Source organism: Mchenga conophoros, linkage group LG17, assembly GCF_057382185.1.
Source record: "Mchenga conophoros isolate Kocher_MC1m ecotype Shallow Benthic linkage group LG17, M_conophoros_male_GT1.1, whole genome shotgun sequence".
NCBI lineage: Eukaryota > Metazoa > Chordata > Actinopteri > Cichliformes > Cichlidae > Mchenga > Mchenga conophoros.
Window position 1 is genome coordinate 6989543 of NC_140542.1, and position 22608 is coordinate 7012150.

Consider the following 22608-nt stretch of genomic DNA (forward strand, 5'->3'; position numbering starts at 1 on the left):
GGTAAGTATTTGGTGAGGTGGGTGGAGGACAGCGGTGCCGTGAAACGCTTTGAATGTGTCGTCTTGCTGAAAAATGAAAACCAGGGCCAGTGTCCCCCACTCACCCCGAAAACCAAAGAACAAGAACAAGCCTTGCTGTATTGTTCCTCTGATCTCCACAGTCCCACTCAGCAAAGAACTGCAGCCCACCTCAGTGACCCCTGTCCAGCTAAACTCACCCACTCAGGCATCCACCATGGAAACTTTACAAAAACACACACACCATTGTGAAGCTCAGTAACAATACTCGCATAACCCATTGTTTTTCCAGGACTGGACTAATTCCTGTTGCCATATATCTATGAAAAGATTATATTACAAAAAAAAGATCATCTTAGGAATAATGTTATTTAAATTTTAACAACAGCTTGAAACCCTTTCAGATCTCAGTTTGAAACTGACATCACCATGACACAGATATAAAAGAAGAAACAGAGAAAGGAATCAAACAAGGAAAGTTAAAAGCAGGCTCTTTAACACAGCTACTGTCACAACATGCATAGGAAGGGGTGGTCAGGTATGACTGTCAGCACAAAAGAAAGCAAAGCATAAACGTTAGATGTCTGATGAATCACCAGCTTTCTGCAAAGCACTGAATCTGTTGCAGATTGCCTTGATCACCAAAAAGAGGCTCTTCAATGTGTGGAGGGAGTTGCACTGGAAATACAAATACCAGACTTTAATCGCTAATAATCTGCATCTGCACAATATCCCAGCAAAGCATAAAACAGCTAATGGTGGATTTATCCAGGGATGTGATACTCTGTGATGGAGTGATGGTGACCAATGAGTCGCGCCTGTAAACAGACGTTGATACGAATAACACTGATCTGAACGGCTTCAATTAGTTTACCAAAAGACCCACACTGATAGAGCAAATTGTTTCAGTCTGTAGTTAGACTGCTCACAGATCTACACCAGCAAACATGCCTTTAAGCACAAAACGTGCTTTCAGGGCAAAGAAAGAAATCTGCCTACCTTGGCGCTGACTTCATGGCTGGCTTGTGTCCAAAAATGGTCTGGATCCACCTCAGCCAATTCGTGAACGTCTGCGGCCAAAGTGCTGACTTCTACAAAAGTCTCCATTTTCAAAGTTGATAAAGTTGCACATTTTTCATTTTATTTGTACTTTCAAATCCTTTTTTTTCTCTTTTCTCTTTTTTTTTATGGGCACGTCTGAATTTTTAATGCATTTGTTCTTAATCTGTTCACAGCAGCACTCCAGATGAACTCTGCTACTAAAGGCAGCTGAAGTGCTAACTCATCTAAACTTTTGCAAAGAGTTATTGTTTTGTAAAATAGTGCAGTCTGTGCACAGCTGTGGTTTGCAGATCAGAAATGCTGAGGGCACAGAGTATACACACACCTCTGGCCCTTTGTGAACTTTACCTTCTGCTGACTCTGATAGCAGGGAATACACCTCCAGCGTCAGGATATCAACACGCTGCGAGAGAGCGCTCAGAAAGCGTGGCACAGCTGAGGAATAGTATGTCAACAGAGAATGAGATTAGTAGTGCTGTCCCTGGGCGTTCATTCAGCTGGTGCATGTGTGTGTGCGTTCTAACTCTTAGTGCTTGTGTACTGTATCAGTGTGTATTCTCAGCAAGGGGTTTTTGGCTTCTTTGACTGCTTAGGAGTCCCTCTCCCTCCCACAGCAGTGCTAAGAAGCCCTAAAGCTCCTTACCCACAACTCTGCCACTTGTTTGATGAAAGCACATCTTTTTTAAACACTTTGAATACTGTGGACATAAAAAAATCAACTTTGTGCCCCCCTGCATTGGCTTAACCTCAAACACGCATAAAAGGAAGTGTTTTTGACAGCTCACACAAACTCAACTGATTCTTTTTGTTTTTGTTCCTGGCTCTGTTTTGTCTTTGCATTGCATTGTTTGCTACAGTATGAAATTAGACACCCTTATCCTTTTAAGCAATCAACTTGATGCACACATTTGTACACAAACACGCACACGCTGTGTGGGCCAACAAAGACATTTATGGGTTTGGTGAAGTCTTCGGAAAAGTCAATGGAACACAAGGCGGGTCTGGGCCCACGCTGGAGAGTCGGCCCAGTGGCAGAATGGCTGCTGTGTTGCCTGGGATTACTCCTTATCCCCTACCCAACCCTGTTGCTGGTCACTGGTCAGTTTTTTGTTTCCTGTTCTCATGCTGTCCTCCTATAGCCCAGCATGAGTAGAGGCCTCTTTTTTTCCTCTTGTACTTTCCCATTGTAGTGTACATTTCAGTGTTTTTTCTGTAATGCTACCGTTCTCTGACTTGTATCCTCATGTGATGTCTGTGTTGTGTGTGTATGGTCGGGGGGCGGGTTCATTCCACTGCAGGGCAACCTGCCACTGCATGTGGCAAATAAAATTTGAACTTGAACTTGGATGTGAAATTCTGGAGAACATAAACCACATGGGAGCACCGGGCACACAGCCAGGGCACAGACTGGTATCTACTGGCACCCGCTAACTTCACGCACACTCCACTCCCACCATGCGCTGCTCTACACACACCAGACCCGCACACACATCACTGCGATGACGCTGTGAGGGATTCGTGTCGTGTGCTGTGTGAAGTATTTTGAGCTGCTTCTTTGTTTGGAAGCTATCTTCAGAATAATAAACTGAAATAATTATCATCACGACCATCACGTACACAGACCCAGACAACACGACAGGGTTGCTGAGGAAAGAAAAGCATAGCATGATTTTGTTCACGGTTCCATGTGTTTGCTCTGCATAAGAGCAGCAATGCTAAATGCTCACTGAAGTGGCTACACATTCTGGGTGGGCTCAGGGTCTCTGTGTGTGTGTGTGTGTGTGTGTGTGTGTGTGTGTGTGTGTGTGTGTGTGTGTGTGTCTGCTTTAGTGCTTCAACAGACTTTCCATCAGATTAAGCTGCTGAGGCCTTCCTTTACAGTTCTACCTACGGCTTGGTCTCTAATGCGTCTGGTTTCCACTGTAAGACCAAACTTGGCCAGTTTACCCTTCAAGCTGTTTTTAGTTCACCCCAGAAAATGTAAATGTACGACCCCAATTCCAAAAAGTTTGAGATGCTGTGCAACGTGTAAATAAAAACAGAGTGTACAGATTTTGAGATCTCCTGGAACCATATTTTATCCACAGTAGAACACAGAAAACATATCAAATGTTTAAACGGATACATTTTGCTTTTATATGAAAAATATTATCTTGTTTGGTATTTGATGGCAGTGACACGTCTCAAAAAAGTTGAAAAGGTGGTGAGAAAAGACCGGCAAATGAAGTAGACCTAAGCTAGAGGAACATTTTGCAGCTAACTGAGTTAATACCCTTCATATTCATGAAGCAGATGTGAGGAAGCAGTTAAGAGTCTGAATGCTCGAAAAGCTCCTGGCCCAGACGGTGTGTCACCTGCCACCCTCAGACACTGTGCAAACGATGAATGTGCCTGATCCCATCTGCCGGTGGATCACTGACTTCCTGACGGACAGGAAGCAGCATGTGAGGCTGGGAAAGAATGTCTCGGACTCCCGGACCATCAGCACCGGCTCCCCTCAGGGCTGTGTTCTTTCTCCTCTGCTCTTCTCCCTGTACACCAACTGCTGCACCTCCACCCACCAGTCTGTCAAGCTAATCAAGTTTGCAGATGACACCACCGTTATTGGACTCATCTCGGACGGGGATGAGTCTGCCTACAGGAGGGAGGTTGAATGTCTGGTGTCCTGGTGCAGCCACAACAACCTGGTGCTGAATGCCCAGAAGACAGTGGAGATTATTGTGGACTTCAGGAAGCACACAGCCCCACTCCCCCCCATCATCCTGACTGACACCCTCATCACCTCTGTGGACTCATTCCGCTTCCTGGGTACCACCATCACCCAGGACCTGAAGTGGGAGCCCACCATCACCTCCGTCATCAAGAAAGCCCAGCAGAGGATGTACTTCCTGAGGCAGCTGAAGAAATTCAACCTGCCAACACGGACGATGATGCAATTCTACACTGCAATCATCGAGTCCATCCTCACCTCCTCCATCACCGTGTGGTACGCTGGAGCCACTATCAGGGACAAACAGAGACTGCAGCGTGTTGTGCGCACTGCTGAGAAGGTGATTGGCTGCAGACTCCCATCTCTGCAGGACCTGTACACCTCCAGGACACTGGGGCGTGCAGCTCAGATCACAGCTGACCCTTCTCCCCCTGGACACAATCTGTATTTTTATGTTTATTTAAGCGTTATCTGATAGTATGTTTTGCACTAAGTACCGCAGCAATTTCCTAATGTTGTAAACCTGCTCAACATTTGGCAATAAAACCCTTTCTGATTCTGATTCTGATTCTAAACTGGCAACAGGTCAGTAATATGATTGGATATAAAATGAGGCAGCGTGTATCAGAAGCAAAGATGGACAGAGACTCATCAATCTTCACATTACGAAACAATTTCAGAATCATGTTTATCAATGTAAGCATGATTCTCATCATCTAGGGTACATAATATGAATATCTTCATAAAGGCCAAGGCTGAAAATCAATACTGGATGCCTGTGATCTTCGGGCCTTCGGGTGACACAGCATTAAACACGGGCATGATTCTGTGATCATGCAAACACAGTTTATGGTGCCATTCACACATGCAGGCTAAACCTCTGTCATGCAAAGAAGTAGAAGTCACAAGTGGCCGGAAAGGTCACAGTCTCCTCTGGACCAAAGGTCATTTAACATGGACTGTGAAAAAGTAGAAAACTGCTCTGTGGCCAGATGAATCAAAATGTGAAATTCTTTTTGGAAAACATGGGCACCATCAGTGCTGAAGGTTACATGAAAATGTGAGGTTTAAGATCAACACATGCTCCCATCCTGATGTTGTCAGTTTCAGGGAAGGTTTTGTATATTTATATTAAACAGCAGCACAGACATTTACAAACTGCTGTTAAAAAAATAGATGCTACAGAGGCAAAAATGGCTCAGAGTTTATGAGTTTTGCAGATTATTGCATTTTGTTTATATTTACATTTTACACAGCTTCACAACAGCCTCATAGGGAAACTCTGGCGATCATCAAAGCCAGCAGGATTCTTCCTCAGGGTACCATAGATGTCTGTCTGAGTTTTCATGGGAATCCAACAAATAGCTGTTGAAGAATTTCAGCAGACACTCCCAATCAAAGAACCACGCTGCTATGATCCGACTGCGGGTTATAGATATCAACAAAACATGTTCTGTGTGCTGTTAGTATTTGTTTTGTTTATGTTAAATATGCATGCTTTTATTTTACGTCTTAGATATTCAACATTTGGATTTTTTTTAATGTTATTTAGCAGTCTCTCGGCTAGCTTGAAAACACTACAAACCCCTCTGTGTGGAGAAAGTTCTGTTAGACTTGAGATGACAAAACTGCTTCCAGCTGTACTAGAAAGCCTTAAAAATGAATGACGACTGAGCTTAAAAAGGCAGTTCTGCTTGCTTTCATTTCCTGAAAAGTTGGCATTTCACAGATACACGGTTCCATCAGACAGTGTCAATTTGCAAATCGCACATCAAGGCATCGTTACACCGAATGACTCTTACAGCCACCAGCCTCTGAGCTGGTATGACTCACCTCTCTGAACCTCCAAGGAAATCACACTGACACACACAAACACAAACACAGAACACGCACACATACACACGCAAGGACTAAATGCAGGTCAGCTGTATCTCTGAGGACAATGTGTGTTATGTGCTAACAACCGCGTGCCCTTTCACCTGAGCGACGGAGTAGAAATCCAAAAGTCAGTAAATGCAGCATATAGCACACACATACACACACAAAGTGGTACCCTGCAAACATGCCCCGCGAAATAGGAACTTTTTGCCTTTTTAATGTTGTGTAGCTGCGGTTAGCCATCCAACCATGGCCAATGGTCTGTGGCAGGCAAGCAGAGCAGTGACCAAGACTGTGAATACAAGCAGACCATAAGAGAGCAGAGAGAGGGAGGGAGAGGGCAGGGAAGGGAAAAGCAAAGAGAGGCACACTGAATGCAGAGGCAACCAAGCAGAAGTTGCATATATGATCACTCCGAACAACAACCATCCTTCGCTTTTACTCCTTCTGACCGGCCACTGACTAGTTACAGCACTTCACCACAGCGTGCTTATATTGTAACCCCACACATATGTGCACATGTCAGGCTCCAGCTGAAAGAGGTTAGCTGGAGCAGCAGTGAGTTTTACTGATGCTTGTCCTTGCTAACAAAACACTTCAGAGGAAGAATCAGCAGGTAGGAGGAGTAATGATAAACAAAGAGATATCATTTGTTAGCACAGATGTATGTGCATGCCCGGACTGCTTCATCTGATTACAACACAGACACTAAGAGATCCATAAGCTCAGAGAGAAGCCCAGAATAAATATAATCAGTTGATCAAACACAACATGCTAAAAAAACGTGTTCTCAAGTTGCCAAGCACCGAACCTGGAAGACCAGGATGCACCAGGGGACAAATGCACGTGAAAAACAGTCAAACGGAGAGAAATCTATCTTTCCCTTACCTCAGCAGCTGCTTGTGAAATCCTTTGTGATGGAAAAAATGTAGTAGCGGGGAACAACAAATGTCAGTTTAAGAAGAACTGCTATCGAGCCCCACTTTTATGTCTTTGCAGGGTGGTGTATATTTTATATCTCTATCAGCCAAATGCAAAGTCTCGGGTCCGTTAGGAAGGTGCTCCGTCTGCCTCTGTGGGTTTGTGTAAATATATATATATATCCTTAGATGGCGATGAATAATGGTGAGTGAAAGCAGAGTACTACGCTAGGAGGCAGACAGACTGGCTGAAACAGGAGAGCAGTGAGAGTAGAGAGCAGACTGAGTAGGATGGAAGTTATTGCCTCCCAACATCAGAGCGGCTGGGCTGGATACACCCACCTCCTCGGCATACATCAAACGGGATTCGCTCAGATGCTCACAAGTATACACAGAGAGAGAGAGAGAGCGAGAGAGAGAGAGAGAGAGGGATCCTATGTGCAGCCTGAGATCTGATCAGATCTGATATATGCAAATATCCATCCATGCAGAGTTATGCACACATGCATACTTATAAAGGGTAGCTTTAACTTACTTTCACTGACACGCTTACACATTAAACTACTTTCTGTGTGAGAAATAAAGTGTTGATGTTAACAGTTATAGTCATAGTGTAGCAGATTTACATATCCATCCATTCTCTTCTGCTTATCCTTATAAAACCCTCTCAGACAGGATGCAAAACACGTGAAAAGTGAGAAGCGTAGCTGTTCACTTATGCTTGTGTTTTTGCTTTTTTCAGATCGCGCTCCAGTTTTTCTTTGTTCCAACTGCTCTAAGCTGAAAGAAAAGTCTCTGTTTTTCATCGCATTTCTGAGTACATGTGTGCACACAAGTGTAGCAGACTTGGACATGCTTCTCATTCTTGGAGTTCACCACTGCCTGTCGTTCAGCATGCTTTCATTTTCCTACCAGTGCTCAGTTCTTGAGAGAGAACCAGGCTGGAGGCTGGAGGAGGGGGGCTGTTTTGTCTCATGGGCTTTAAGCCCGCCACACCACCCACCTGTACCGCTCCAGCAACTAGAGCTTTGGGCCTCGTGGGACAAGGCCAACCTTGATAAAGGCCACTTGCATAATTCAAGCACCTCATTGCTCAAGTTCTTGTAAACTTGGTTCATAAACAGTACCTGAATGTGTCACATCCAGGTAAAAGAGAAGCTTTTTGTCCTTAGCATTGTTCCTCGAGTCATTTTTTTATGCCTTCTAAAAATGGAAAGTCTCTCCGGTGAGAGAGAGTATTGCCACCAACGTTTCACTGCACAGATCTCTCCAGTTATCGCATTCAGCGTCTGAAATACCGGAAATAAAGCCCTGCGTACATTTGACCCTTCAGCATACAGCAGCTTGACACGTGGGTGACCTGGCAATGCCCTCTTTATAAAATTCTGTTATAAGGAGGTGATGAGAGAAGGGAAACACACTAATCCTCCTGAATGTGAGTCTCCTGGTTAGGATTTAAATGGTGAGTGAGAGAGAAAGCATATCCAACACCTCCCCTCCCCGGCCCTCCTTCTGTAATCTAAAGAGATCACTAGCTGCTTGTTTGATCTGTAATGAAGTCACACCACAAGAGTGATTTAGGATAAACTGAACCCACTTTAAGTGAAGTGTGAGACTCTGGTAGGCTACAGTAAGTTAATTAAGAGGTTTGCTATTAAAGCTACCTCAGAGCTGGAGACTGAAGAGTATTTTGAGCCATCAGACTGAAGGATGGCGATGGCATCATCATCTACAGTCCCACAGGAAGTCTTAGCACCCCTAAAGTACTCCCATCCACTACTGCATCAGCATCCTCACAGCAACATCCCTCCACCATCAGCGTGAAAGCCACTGAGGTTTTCTGGAAGCTGAGGCACAGCAGCTCAGTGTCCATCGGTACGTTGCTGCTGACCAAGCAACCACTCTTCAGCAGCAGCAGCAGCTGTAACAACAGCAGCAGCAGCGGATCGTCCAGCCTTCATAGCGTCGTACTGACAAATGCCTGCACTGACTACGTGCATGGATGAAACGAAACACCATGTCTGTGCGGTTTTAAGGTGATGCGATCCTCTCTATATCGTAAAAAAAAACAACCCAAAAAAACACGCCAGCCAAAGCACTCCATAATACTGTAAAAGCAAAACAGTGCAACTGATACAAATAAGCTGTAAAGAAGATTAAACTAGACGCACTCGCGGCCCGGCTATTCGGGCAGATTTAGGTTTATCAATTAACGCTGCAAGCAGGGGAAACGTAAACAGTGTCTTACCGTCACAGTCGCGGAGGGATAGCCTCGGAGACTGTCAAACGATGAGATGCTCCGGTGAAGGAGGGAATGATACTGCTGGACAGATCGACCTCCGTTCGGCTGGATAATGTCGCCCCCTGTTGGTGCAAAGTGGGAAGTGCCTGTACAATAAGCGTTTTGGTTTCTCTCCCTGTTTATGTATTATGTATACATGTAAATGGATTCCTTAAATATAATTATGAACAGCTGGTGTGGGACAAGCTTCGTTATTAAACAAAAGTCCACAAATATACTTTGCTTCCACAAAAAAAATAGTTTCATTTTAACAGCTGCAAACTATGAACTTCCGTTTACTTTTTTCAAAATAAAAGAAGAACTGGCTAATGAAAGTCGGCGGTTGCCATGTTCTTGCTTAGGATTTTAGTAGGACACTTTCTTGGTTTGTTATCTACGACTTTAAATGGTACGTGCAAAAATCTCATCCCCACTCAAGCTAAACTAACTCACTTAATCCCAGAAAATCAACCCCGGTTGTCTGGTGGCAGTGATTTCCTAACTCGGAGGACTACAGATTTCCTCTGTTGTGCCAAAAAGTGATCAACCGTCAAAAAAGGTCAGATCTGGTTCAATTCTATATGTTTTTTATGCGTAATAGCTTTGCTTATATTGTTAATAGACTGTAGTCGCTGTATAACATTAAAAAAAATGCCTGTCTGCAAGTATCTTTGACTCGATTATTGTAATTACATTATAATCAATCCATTCCTTTTTAGCCACTTAGAATATCTTTATAGAACTGGGATGTTAAACTTGCTGCAATTTCTGCTTTCCAGATCTCTCTTGGAAAAGGGCATTTTTAATGTCAGACACTTTTTACCTGCTTGAAAGTGACTCTTATATATATGAAAGTCACTTTTTATTGCAGCTTCTACCTTGTGACAGGATTTTGGTTCTGTCTCACAATGACTTATCATTAACGAGAGCACAGCACAACAGCCGATAGGCTCAGAGTTCAGTTTTATGAGCGTTAATATGCAAACTGCCATGACCATTCATCAGTGGCATGAGTACCATTCACAGAGAATTGGAGAATAGCCACAAACAGCGCTGTAAAATGGTGAAGTAAGGCCCTGTCCTTGCTTCAGAGATGGTCATTCCCTTTTCATGTAAATGACCTCCTTGCCTCCATGTCCATAATGGTCTGGGATAACCAGGAATCCTTCAGCTTCCCTGCCCTGTATTAGCCTAAGAATACATCATTCACCATCTTCACCATCCAAGGTATGGACATTGAGGCTGTGGACAGCTACAGGTACCTTGGTGTTCATCTGAACAATAGACTGGACTGGACTCATAACTCAGACGCCCTCTACAGGAAAGGGCAGAGCAGGCTGTACCTGCTGCGGAGACTCAGGTCGTTTGGAGGGGAGGGCCCACTCCTGAAGAAATTCTATGACTCTGTTGTGGCTTCTGCTATCTTTTATGGCGTGGTCTGCTGGGGCGGCAGCATCTCTGCTGGGGACAGGAAGAGACTGAACAGGGTGATCCGAAGGGCCAGCTCTGTTCTAGGATGCCCTCTGGACCCAGTGGAGGTGGTGAGTGACAGGAGAACGGCGGCTAAGCTGTCATCCCTGATGGACAACATCTCCCACCCCATGCAGCAGACTGTGACAGCACTGAGCAGCTCCTTCAGTGGGAGACTGCGGCACCCACGGTGTGGGACGGAGAGATTTCGCAGGTCTTTCCTCCCCACTGCTGTCAGACTCCATAATAAAGACTTTAACTGATCAAGCACACACATCCATACATATGCAATAACACTAAGTGCAATAATCCTTTCTGTCATCGTTGTATTTTTACTCAGTTGTATATAGTATTTGTATTTGTATTCTATTTTTATCTTATTGTATATTTATTTTATTTTATTCTACTGTATATAGTATTTTATTTTATTCTATTCTGTACAGTTGTGTACTGTATTTATTCTTATTGTATTCTAATTTTTGCCTCATAACTTTTGCACTGTCCACTTCCTGCTGTGACAAAACAAATTTCCCACGTGTGGGACTAATAAAGGTTATCTTGTCTTATCTTATCTTATCTTATCTTATCTTATCTTATCTTATCTTATCTTAAAGTGTTGTGATTGCAGTCATTGGGCATCAGTGGTTCAGTGATCATTGATCAACGGCCTATTGTTAGTCATTAGTGGGTGTTTTCAGTCATCATGCAAATGAACTGCTTATAATGCTGGGGAAACCTGCAGTCAGCTGAAAACGTCACTTTGATGGAAAATGAAACGTTTTTCCCACTGAAACGTACCTCCAGATCAACAGATTCAACTTTGTGGGATTTTCTTACCTGGATGACTGAGCATAATTCATAACTTACTGTTATATAACTATACTATTATAGTCTCGTGGGGTTTTTTTTTTCAGGTAATTAATAATCTTTTTTTCTTTTTCTTTTGCTGTTGGACCCACTTTTCTTCATACTCATTGGTTTTTACTTAATGATTTTATATTGTCTATATAAACATCCGATTCTATGTTAACCGTTGTTCTGTAAATCACAATTTTTTTGTTGGGTCAGATATATAAAGTGTGAAGAGGATTCAAGAAAAATATAGTGCAGTCTCCCAAATTATACCTCTTATACAACAGACCAGCTTCAGCTTGTCTCAACTTGAAATTTGAAACCTCTGTGGCCCTTGGCTTCCATGGAAGCCTTGATGAGTTGTATACTTTTTATTACATTCATTTCATGAAAGCAATTTTTTAATGTCCTGTATTTAAAATCTTAGTACTTCAAAAAGGAAAAAAGGTGAGACATGAGAAATGACTGTTCAAGTTTAGCTCGACTTTTATTTTGAAGGAGCTGGAGAAAGGACTACAAGAATGGCGCTTGGAGCTGGCCGGTTGGGCCTAGCCGAAATAGTTGTCTTAACATTAGCCTGAAATCTGGCATGTAAATCTTTTCAGGTATAGAATTTCCCAGAGTTATACGCGCATTTCCAAATGTTCGGCAACACCTGATGATTTTCAAGCTTAGTCGTGACCGTTTTTTTTAAACATTCTGGCCGGATGTTTTGACGCGATATCCGAGCGTTGCCGGCGATGTAGCGGCCAGCGAATCTTCAAGCAGGAAAAAGCGCCAACTTCTGTTGCACCGTCTGAATTGTTAAACACTCCGTAAATAATTTCGAGACGGGATGTTTAATGGAAAATATCAAACTTAAACTGGAATGAAGCATTCGGGTAAGTTTTCTTTCTCGACTCAGCTGGGATTTCAAAGAAGTCCTTTTTGGCCGTGAACAGTTTCAAACGGCGTGCTTTCTGTTTTCTCCTCCCACTTCTTCACCGCACCTTCTCGAGCCAGTTTGTCGCTGTGATGTGCGCAACGTGCTCAAAAACAGCAAGTTATTTGTTGCTACCCTGTAATTTAAAGCGAAAACAGTTGCTAACGTAAGCCGTGCTAGAGCGGTTGTTTGTGGGTAGGACTGAAACAAAGTACTACCTTTAAGTTAGCGTTAGCCAGCTAACATGTTACATAATGCGTGGTACGGTCAATAACCGGTTCGACTGTATTATTGAGAAGTGTGTGATTGATTGAACTGGACCTGTCCGTGTGTAGCTACACAATAGCGGACCGTGAACTTAAGTGCGCAGCTACGTTCGTTCTCGTTGAACTCTGATGGCGCCCGCTGAAATTACATTGTGTTTCCATTTTTCACCAGTGAGGTGCGCTGTTGCGTCTCAGTAGGAATTTAAAAGAAAAATCGCCCTCAAGGTACCGGGAGGAAAGATGCCAGGTCTGCAGGGTGAAAGTGTGGTATCAGCGGCTCCGGGGAGCCCAGTGAAGAAGAGTAAACTCTCTCTGAAGTTCTTCCAGAAGAAGGAAACCAAGCGGGCTCTGGATTTCTCGGAACCTCAGACAGAAGAACCCAAAACATGTGAGCCAGAGGAGCCTGAGGCAAGGTAGGTCTCTGCTACCAGTGTGCGTCAAACACAAATAGTTTTCTAGACTGATTTGTTTTGGGCAGCCCGAAGCACTCGTTTTCCCACAGTTACATTCAGATAGTTATGGGAATTCCACTGTTGTTGTGAGGGCAGGATAATGCACGTGTGGATGAGTGATACCTTAGATTTTAATAGTAGGCTTCATCTCAATCAAGCTGGGGTTACACTTCAACATTAATCTCAGTGTAATCATTTTAAAACAGTGTGTGTGTGATGGTGGATGTCATTTGTGAAATTCAATTTATTAGCTGCTGATTTTCTGTTTGCTTCCTTCTTAACTGATCAGCAGCTGTGATCAGGTGGTCCCGGGGCCTTCTCAGTGTCCTTCCTCGCCCAGCCTCCTCCTGTCCTGCGAGAAGAGAGAGAACTTGGTGCCGTTCGTGGGGCTCAACAATCTGGGCAATACCTGCTATTTGAACAGCATCTTACAGGTGAGCCATTACCACAGATGGAGTTAATTTCCAGCATTAATAGATGTCACTTGTTCCAGTGTTTTAGTACAAATGGTAGGATGGGTTTAAATATACTGAAGGAAAAGTTGAAAACTGCACAGACACTTCACAGTGTGTGTGGTTTGTTCTTGTGCGATTTAAGTTGCATTGAATCCTCAAACCTGTTCACCTGTGTTATCCCACTCAGAAGTGGATGTTGTTGTGATGCCGGGAATGTTACATTTTCTGATGGGGAAATTGTGGTTCTGCAGCGACCGTGGCTCAGGGGGTTGGGAAGCGCATCTGTAACCGGAAGGTCACCGGTTCGATCCCCGGCCTCTCTGTCCTGGTCGTTGTGTCCTTGGGCAAGACACTTTACCCTACCGCCTACTGGTGTTGCCCAGAGGGGCCGATGGCACGATATGGCAGCCTCGCTTCTGTCAGTCTGCCCCAGGGCAGCTGTGGCTACAACTGTAGCTGCCTCCACCAGTGTGTGAATGTGAGAGTGAATGAATAGTGGCATTGTAAAGCGCTTTGGGTGCCTTGAAAAGCGCTATATAAATGCAATCCATTATTATTATTATTATTATTATTATTAGTGTGATGGCAGTCTGTGGGGAGCTTTGGACTGTCCTACCTGCAGAGAGCGTCTGTAGTCAAATGGAGGCAGTGCTTAAAAAAAAGTGGTTCAACCGGTCTGTAGGCTACTACTGAGTGTTGTAAACAATGTACAGTGTTCACTGCAACCTCTGACTGTACTGATCATACATTTTTTTATTTTATTTTTTTTAACTCCTTTCCCTGTTCTGGCCCACTTGGCAACCAATCAGCACATTTCTGGTGGTTAAAAACCTATCTCTGTAGGTAAATATCTCTGGAAACAGACAAAATCTCAGGAGCATAAATTAAGCACAACGTTTTCACTTAAATACTAGTTGCTAATGGAATCAAGTGATGGCACATCACTTTTCTGAAGTATGGAGTTAGTTTAGTGAGCAGGATTTCATGTACTCACTGCTTTAATAGAAGATATGTAATTACAGTAGCACTTATCTGCTTTAATAGACTATATGCACGTTAGCATATGCTACTTCTGGTGCGGAAACTCCTTTGGGGAGCTTTGTTTCCGGTGTCCTATTCGCGCCTTGTTTACGGTCCAAAACAAGTTAAGCAAATGAATGAATCAAGCGGCGATTTACATTTCTATAGATGTCTTGGGCATTTACCCAATATATCTGTAAATGATGTTCATCGACTTGTCTATATTTTTTCCCCCGCTTCTCAGAGCAAAAGAGAAAAGGGATTCAAATTTTATATTTCTCAGTATCTGTAAACAGAGGTCCCTCGTTTATTGCGGGTGTTATGTTCTAAAAATAACCAGCGATAGGTGAAATCAAGTAGCCAATTTTATTTTTTGACGGTGCAGAACATTTCATCGACATACAGTACTGCACTTCAGAGTCACTCTGCTAGCTATCGATTCTGTACTGTACAGGAGAGACGTCACAGAGGAGAAACAGCGAGGTGAAAAGGTGAACTGCGTTAAAGCGAAGGACCACTGTAATTTTGAAGGGAAGTCACAACATACCCTTCGTAAATACTAATGTACAGAAACCCTTACCAGCAATCATTCATTTTTTGTGTGGCTTTTTTTCACGGTTTGTTAACATGCTGTGTAGGTGTGTACTTGACTAGCTGATATCGACATAACGGGGGAAACATCTGGTTTGACTATTCTTCACCTGTAGTTTGAATGCTGAACATTTGCCTGTTTAAATCATAAGACCAGTCACTATACAGAGATGCTTCTGAATGTGGATGATGTGTCTTCTGATTTTGTAATGCAGTTCTGCTTGTGTTGAGTGATGTAAACAACTGATCGATCTAAACTCTTTAAACGTCAAAATTGATCATTAGATTTTTTATGACACAACAGTGGTGAGTGTTCCCACCTTCTGCTCTTTGTAACGTAACGCGATCTTTCCGTTTTTGAGTTTTGGACATGATTTTGGAGGATATCTTCACAGTAGTGATTGACCGCAAAGTAAAGCTACCGGAAATGTACAACCCTACATCCGGTCTCAAACCAGGAAGTTAGCATTTTCTTGTGCACAGGGTCTATTGTAATCACAGTTAGGAATAGTATAGAACCAGATTCTTTTTCTCTCCATCCTTTTTTTTTTTTTAAGGTTTCTAAACAGGACTTTTTTAAACCTTACTTTGGATGACTAAAGAGCTTATTGTAATAATTAGAATAATTCTGAAGTGCATCCAACATGCGAAAGCAAGAAGCTGTGTGTCTAATGACTAAAACAGAACGGTTTAGCTTCATATTTGGACAGTCATTTTTAACAGATTTTTGCTATTATGTTGAGCCGGTAAAGGAAATTATATTTCACTGTGACCATTACTGGGTTAATGGGAATTACTGTTGGACTTTAAGTACTGAAGCACAAATGACTGTGAAGGTCATGGACACGTTTTTCACGCTTATTTGTGTCATCATAATATCACCAGCATTTAACAACCTGATTACTTGAAGATGCTTTGAGTTTTCCACTTGTGTGGATTACTTGTTATCACATCCAGTTTAAAATCACAATAATGATGTGTTGATGTCTGATTGCATCTGCAGGTTCTTTATTACTGCCCAGGCTTCAGAGAAGGCATAAAGAAGCTTCACGATCTCTCCATCCAGAAGGAGAAACCCAAGGAAGAAACTGAGAAAAGCGAAGAGGTACGTGCATAATAAATCACAGCCACAGTGTGGGTCCAAAGTTTAGCACTTATTAACTCCTCTGATGGGAGATGTTGCATGCTTCTTTTTAAAGTTGTTGAACAATATAGTGCACTCTAGTCTTCAGAGCTTGAAGTTAATTACGTGGGACTCCCCATAAGTTTTCAGAACTGAAGAAGCCTTTTGGACAAGAGGTGAAAACCTTCATGAACCAAAAACAAGTCCAGTAGCCTTCATCTCAAAGAGTTATGACACAGTGCACTGTATTCCTATTGTAAAATATACAGTTTTGAAAAAAGCAGCAGCATTAAAGGAGGGTGTCTGTCTTCTGAGCTACGAAAGCATATTTCAGTAACCTTTTTACTCTGTGTCATTTTCCTACAGCCACACTGTCAGCAGTCAGACGGTGTGTCGGAGGCTCTGCCAGCTCACATCGAGCTTCTTGGGAGCTTCAACACTTTGATAACTGCAGTGGAGCAGCTGCAGTCTAGCTTCCTGCTTAATCCTGACAGCTTCACCGATGGAGAGCTAGCCACACCACCGCGCAAAATTCTGCACACGCTCAGGTAAAGATTTGGCAGTTTCAATAAATATTTGTAACCCAGTTGCTTATTAGATCATACGCTTGTGTTGCTAGGTAACCAGTTTGTTCCCACGCTGTCTTTTTTCTAGCACGATGACTTAATGGCTTTCGAATATTAAATGTTACTAAACACCCAAATATTGTCACATTGTATACGTGCATATAACATTGATTAAACACTTAGTTGCAGTTAGATGCACATGTAGGATCATGAATGTGGAGCTTTGATCATTATTATGCTGTTTAAAAGGTAAAAACTTGTCATCATTAATGCTCAGTCATAGCTCAAGCTGATGAGTTGGTTACGAATCATTTTTAAAGTAAGCATGCTGACATGTTTAAACTCCAGATTGGCACTTTTGTGTTTTTGAACACTTTCATTAAAATTGCCATTTTCTGTCAGTTTGACACAAGTTTGTGGTTTTGTGTCGCAGGCAGCTGAACCCCATGTACGAAGGTTATCTCCAGCATGATGCTCAGGAAGTTCTGCAGTGCATCCTGGGATATATCCAGGAAGCCTGTGATACTATCAGGAAAGAGCTGAAAGTAGAAGGCGAGGAGGAGGATGTGTCGGAAGTTAAACTCGAGAATGGTCTCGATTTGGGGTCCGGCGGCTCTGGCGCAGAATCCAAAGCTTCCACGGAAGAGGATGGTCAAGTTGCTGGGAAAAGAAAGAGCGACACAGAAGTGGGGAATGCCAAGAAAAAATCCAAATCCCTGAAGTCTAAGAAATCAGATTCTGCAGAGGAAAACCTGAGTAGAAATAGACCCCTTACTCGCTCCAAAAGGAAGTCCTCCAGTGAAATCACCATGGACAGCAGCAAGAATAAAGGTGGAGAGGAGGCGGCAGGTGAGGAAGAGATGAAGAAACCAAATGGGGAAGGAGGAAGCGACGATGAGGGGAAAGGTGAGAAGACGTGTAAAGAGGCAGATGGGAAGAGGAAGAAGAGAGCTAAGTTGAGCTGCCTGAGGCCGTCTGGAAAGCAGCCAAGTATTTTCTCCAAGTTCCGCAGCGTGGGAAAGATCAGCTGCACAACTGTGAAGAACCAAAACAAAACAGAGCAGGAAAATGGAGTGACGCACGACGAAAGTGAGAAAAACCTTCAAGAGCCACCCAGCCAAAATGCATCCGAACACAGCAAGGCTCCTAAACATCAAGGTACGTGTGACCTGCGATCATCGTAAGAGGCAGCGATTATGAAGAAAACGTTTAGTTGAGAAAGAAATGACTCACTTTAACCTCTTAAGCCCCAAGCCTAACTGATCTCCTGCCTTTTGCCCCATATCACAATTAATGAATTTAAATGAATAAGCATCCCAAAAAAAGCAGAAAAGTTGGGACAGACTAAATGTTTGGTCATTCACTTTAACTTTTAATTTGTACTTTGACGTGCATTAGGAGCCTACATTTATTTATGGAGTTCTAGATGTTACTAACTGTGGATTTTATGTTCGTTCAGCGGGCCTGAGCCTCATGGAGCGTTTGTTCCAAGGTCGGCTGGTTCTGAGGACTCGATGTCTGGAGTGTGAGAGCTTCACAGAGAGGAGAGAGGACTTCCAGGACATCAGTGTCCCTGTGCTTGATGACCAGCCCAGCAGCCCCGATGACCTCTCTGAGGGTGAGAATTTTTACAACTATTAGTTGTAAAATAGTAGTTATGGAGGTTTTTTTTTTTTGTTGTTGTTTTTTTTTTTTTTTTTTTTTGTGGGTGTGGGTTTTATTTTCCCCCTTTTTATCTTAAAAATCTTGGTTTTTTTGGGGGGTTTTTTCAGTCTCACCAGACCCTAAACCAGAGCTGAAGACTCTGAAATGGGCCATATCTCAGTTCGCTTCGGTGGAGCGCATTTTTGGGGAGGATAAATACTTCTGTGAGACCTGCCATCACTACACAGAGGCCGAGAGGAGTCTGCTGTTTGACAAGACTCCTGAAGTCATCACTATTCACCTAAAGCGCTTCTCTGCCAACGGTTTAGAGTGAGTCCACTGAAGTCTCAGTTATCACACTGCCGCACTACACAAACTCTACTGGAATGAATTTGAGCTAGTGTTTGAAAAAGTGATCGCTGTACCACATGCTTAGACTTAAAAGATTCTCATCATGGAGAAATAGAATCAGTCCTTTGCTGTAGAGTTTTTACTGCTTTGATCTCTAGTTTCTAAATGTACTCTTATATCTGTATTGTTCTCTCTTCCCAGACTGGACCCATATGCTGGTCTTTCTAAAGTGAACACTCCCTTACAGACTCCTTTGACCTTATCCCTTGAGGAGTGGTGTACCCAGTCCTCATCCACTAAAGGTCAAAACTATCAGCTGTTTGCTGTCGTCATGCATAGTGGTGTGACCATCAGCAGTGGCCACTACACTGCCTACATCCGAATGTCTGATTTAACAGATGTGAAGATCTGGCTGCAGGACACAAAAACTGAAGAGAAGGAGGAGGAGGACGAGGTGAAGGAAGACAAAGAAGGTGCTCTGGTGAAGGAGACGGTGCTGGACTACGATGATGGAGAGGTGTCTTTCAGCCTGAGTACGAGAGGACAGCGGCGCGAGAGTTTGGCAAGCAGCAAATCAGGGAGCAAAAAGCTGTCAGAGGGGGGTGTCGGACTCTTGGGAGGCCAGAGGAGTGTGTCCAGCTATGACCTCGGGAACAGCAGCAGTAAACACACAGAGAAAGCAGCTAGCAGTGGTTCGACGGAGGGTTGTAATAGGAGAAAAACCATCAACATTTTGAGCCAAAACACTGAAGCTGGACTTAAAAAAGAGCCCGAGGCAGTAGAGGAGACATCGCAGGCTTCCTGTGGCAGCACAGAGACCAAAGAGCAGAAGGCTTTAAATAGCCTCTTGGAATATGAAGGGAAATGGCTGCTGTTTGATGACTCTGAGGTGCGTTTGTTTGAGGAGGAGGACTTCCTGCGAGCCTGTTCTCCTGAGACGTGCTGCTCATCAACCCCTTACCTGCTGTTCTACAGAAGGATGCCTGAACCTGGACACTGAAATAGACAGACCTTACAGGAAACTGAGCTCCCAGGCAAAAGACAGATGGAGTTTTTGCAATACTTCAAACAGTGCCAGACACACTGTGGCTGCCACATTTACACTGAAACTGAAGTGACTTTTCAGCCAAGGAAAACTAAACCTGCAACAGCCCCACGGTGGGATCAAGGCGCTTCCGCCTTCTCATCCACTCATGTGCAGGTACTCTAAACAGAAACGCCCAGTTGGGGTCAAAGTTTGTTTTGTTTGGTTTTTTTGAACGTTAGGGATGATTGGTTGTGTATTTTTGTTTTTTTGGTCTTTCTTCAATGTTGACTTTGTATTGTTTGTTTTTTACAAAATGGCAAAGCACGTTGAACTAAAATTGAATTAAGTAAAAATGTTGAAAACTGACTTCCCCCCCCTGGGCGCAGCAGTCTGTATTCTGTTCGAATTTGAAAATGTTCTCATGTTATTTTTTTCAGTTTATCAGAAAAGCTTTTACCCTGAAGCTTTTCTCATCAACTGATCCCTTGTTTTGTGAGGGTTTTTATATAGAAACCTGTACAATTTAGCTGTATATCTGAAGCCTCAAACTGATGTCATTTATACAGTGAAACCGACAGATTCTCAGAAACTCATTTAGTTACAACAGATATTTACAACAAACACTCAGCTGTCTAATAATAATTAAAAAGTTTCTACATGCTTCGTTGACACTAGTTTATGCAGTCAACAGTTTCAGGCTCAGATGTCAGATTTGTCAGAGTGAAGGACGCAATTTGATTTTATCAGTGAACTATCAGGTTTTTATAATATACATTTTACAATGTTATGGAAAACTGCTTGTTTGATATTTTACTATAGAGCCCAACCGATTTAATGTGAGCACGATTGATATCTGTATAGTCTGACCACCAGAGGGCGTGCTGCAGATTCTCTGTGGCAGCTCGTGATTGGGATGCCACAAATGTGAAAGGCTCATTGAACAGAATCGGGTGGAGCATAAACAATAATTAACTACATATAACAAATGTTAGAGAATTGTTTGTTTTGTGTATCTGAAATAAATATTAGAATATGAGACTTTTAAATGACCAAATATCGGTCTGAAAACAGTCAGTCTCTAATGTAGTGTACAACTGTCAAGTGAGATGTTTGCACTAGTCAGGATTTTAAGATCTGAATCTCTAATTTAAAACTCCTTAAGCTGTAGTTCAGTTTTATGCTGCAAGGAGGGTCAAAAAGCACAGTATAAATATCATTATATACAGTTCATGGTTATTATGGGGAGGAAAAACTGCCCACTGAGACCATGATTTAGCTTATGACCTACCTCCATTCTTCTTTTAAAAGAGAGAGAACAGTTTTTAAAGTTCATTAGAGATAAAATAACAAAGTTAAGACTAAAACCGGACTGATGGAAGTTCTCAAGCAGCGAATATTCAGTTTTGTACTTGCATATTGCTGGTTTTGAAATCTATATGTATGTCTATATCTATATTTAGAGATGTATATACATATCTATATTTTGATCTATTAAAACAAATCACCATCCCTCTGATTAAACCTATGTAATATCAAGTTTTGTCTCATGACAGATTTAAGATACTATAGTTGAAGAAAAAAATAGATTTTCCTCTTTTGCATTAATATGCTCCATATCTGATCTAACAGCCTAGACACAAAACATTTTAACTTGCTGTGGTAAGGTAAGTTTCCTGTTTATGATGGACTGAGTCTTTTGTGACAATTTATTGATTAGTCATGCATAGCAGATGATAGATTTTTTTGGGGGGGGGGGGTTGCATCAATTGAGCTTTAAAAACTCAGTAAAGGTAACTTTGTTCATCTCAGGTCTAGTGATGGTTTCAGAGATTTACTTGGGTCTGATGAGCTGTCTTTCTAAGTATTACAAACCCTTTTCACCTGTCTTTCAAAGATGAGTTTATTATTTAAAGTGAAATGCTTGGTTAAAAGCACCCTTACTGTGTTGTTGTGTCCTTTTTAACTGTACCATTCCAGTTCTCATTATGCGGAAGTGGCATAGCGGGGTTTCAGAGTGAAAGCAATAAAGTTTTTACCTTCACACCAGCTTCATGCTTTTTGTCGTCTTAGTTTCTGGCCGACTTACCTCAAAGTCCATAATAACAGAGAAACATCACATCAGACCACTTGAACATTAAAATATTTATTTAGTAAAATATTTAAAATAAAACAAAACTACATAAAATTATACAATGAGGTTTAAAGTACCTAAGTTTAAAACATTGGCGCCTCAACTAAAAACAATAATAAAGCATCATGATAAATACTGGTACAATTTTTTTGCATGTTTTAAGGTTTCTCTCCCATTTTGCATTACATAAACTTTCAAGTTGTAAAATGCAATGCTACACCATTAAAAAAAAAAAAAAAAAAGTGCACACATGAAAATTGAGTACAGATTTTTTTGACACATCGTACATAATTAAAAAGACACCTTGACTTTTAAAATTGTAAGAATTTGGCAGAAAAAAAGGGTGTTTTTTTTTTGGCACTTTACTGAAATACAGAACTCTGGAGCATTCTTCATAGCTTGCAGCCATTTCTACTGGTTCCAAGAGTGAGTGCTGACATGAGCTTTGTTTTTTGTTATTTTAAGGTAGCATGGGGACAGTATAAGCACTTGTTACCTACTGAAATGACTAGCAAAAAGAAATTCTAAATGCCAAGGTATCTCTTTAATTTGAAGTTCCACTTGTTTGCTGCGCTGATTGTGTAACAGTTTGTCTGTAAACAAATTAAGACACTGGAATGACGTACCAAGCTGCAAGTCTTTTCAACCTTTTGTTTAAACACGCTTTTTTCCAAACACTGACCAACTTTCAAGAGACACTCCTATTTACACTGGAGAATAAATTAATATTGCAGTTTCGGTTAAGTGTTTGTGTAGGTGTACAGGTGCGCTTGTGTGTAGTTCTCTTCATCTTCAAATGTCAAGCTTGCGAAGACTCATTCTGCTGAAGGAATCTCTGCAAATTAAAAACAAAAAGATGTTAACGAGGA

The 22608-nt window shown here is 42.3% G+C and overlaps 3 protein-coding genes across 24 annotated transcripts in view; 1 reads left to right on the plus strand and 2 right to left on the minus strand.

The window, feature by feature from the left end:
- kank4 (KN motif and ankyrin repeat domains 4) overlaps positions 1-6836 on the minus strand; it is a 91612-nt gene extending 84776 nt beyond the window's left edge. For both annotated transcript variants that reach the window (XM_085251706.1, XM_085251707.1), the window contains exon 1: positions 6557-6836. The gene's annotated coding sequence lies outside the window, so the exon portion shown is untranslated. The remainder of the gene's footprint in view (positions 1-6556) is intronic.
- Positions 6837-11756: 4920 nt separating this feature from the next.
- On the plus strand, positions 11757-21654 carry usp1 (ubiquitin specific peptidase 1). Of its 2 annotated transcripts, none has more exons than XM_085252010.1 (9): positions 11757-12072; positions 12552-12792; positions 13121-13265; positions 15901-16002; positions 16387-16568; positions 17020-17744; positions 18046-18204; positions 18359-18560; positions 18783-21654. In XM_085252010.1, exons 2-9 carry the CDS (start codon positions 12620-12622, stop codon positions 19579-19581), a joined length of 2487 nt encoding a protein of 828 aa, XP_085108136.1. In that variant the 5' UTR covers positions 11757-12072; positions 12552-12619; the 3' UTR covers positions 19582-21654. The 2 variants fall into 2 exon arrangements, with proteins under 2 accessions (XP_085108136.1, XP_085108137.1); XM_085252011.1 differs by having other exon boundaries at positions 13124-13265.
- Positions 21655-21735: 81 nt separating this feature from the next.
- dock7 (dedicator of cytokinesis 7) overlaps positions 21736-22608 on the minus strand; it is a 48160-nt gene continuing 47287 nt past the window's right edge. For all 20 annotated transcript variants that reach the window (XM_085252007.1, XM_085252005.1, XM_085252004.1 and 17 more), the window contains one exon: positions 21736-22574. In XM_085252007.1, the coding sequence (XP_085108133.1) occupies positions 22532-22574 (43 nt within the window). In that variant the 3' untranslated portion in view covers positions 21736-22531. The remainder of the gene's footprint in view (positions 22575-22608) is intronic.

Excerpts from the sequence above, each read along its gene's own strand:
- usp1 (XM_085252010.1), top strand. The coding sequence starts at position 12,620 with ATGCCAGGTCTGCAGGGTGAAAGTGTGGTATCAGCGGCTCCGGGGAGC. Across the intron at positions 18,205-18,358 it reads CCCCGATGACCTCTCTGAGG|TCTCACCAGACCCTAAACCA; the intron begins GTGAGAATTTTT and ends GGGTTTTTTCAG. Across the intron at positions 18,561-18,782 it reads TTCTCTGCCAACGGTTTAGA|ACTGGACCCATATGCTGGTC; the intron begins GTGAGTCCACTG and ends CTCTCTTCCCAG.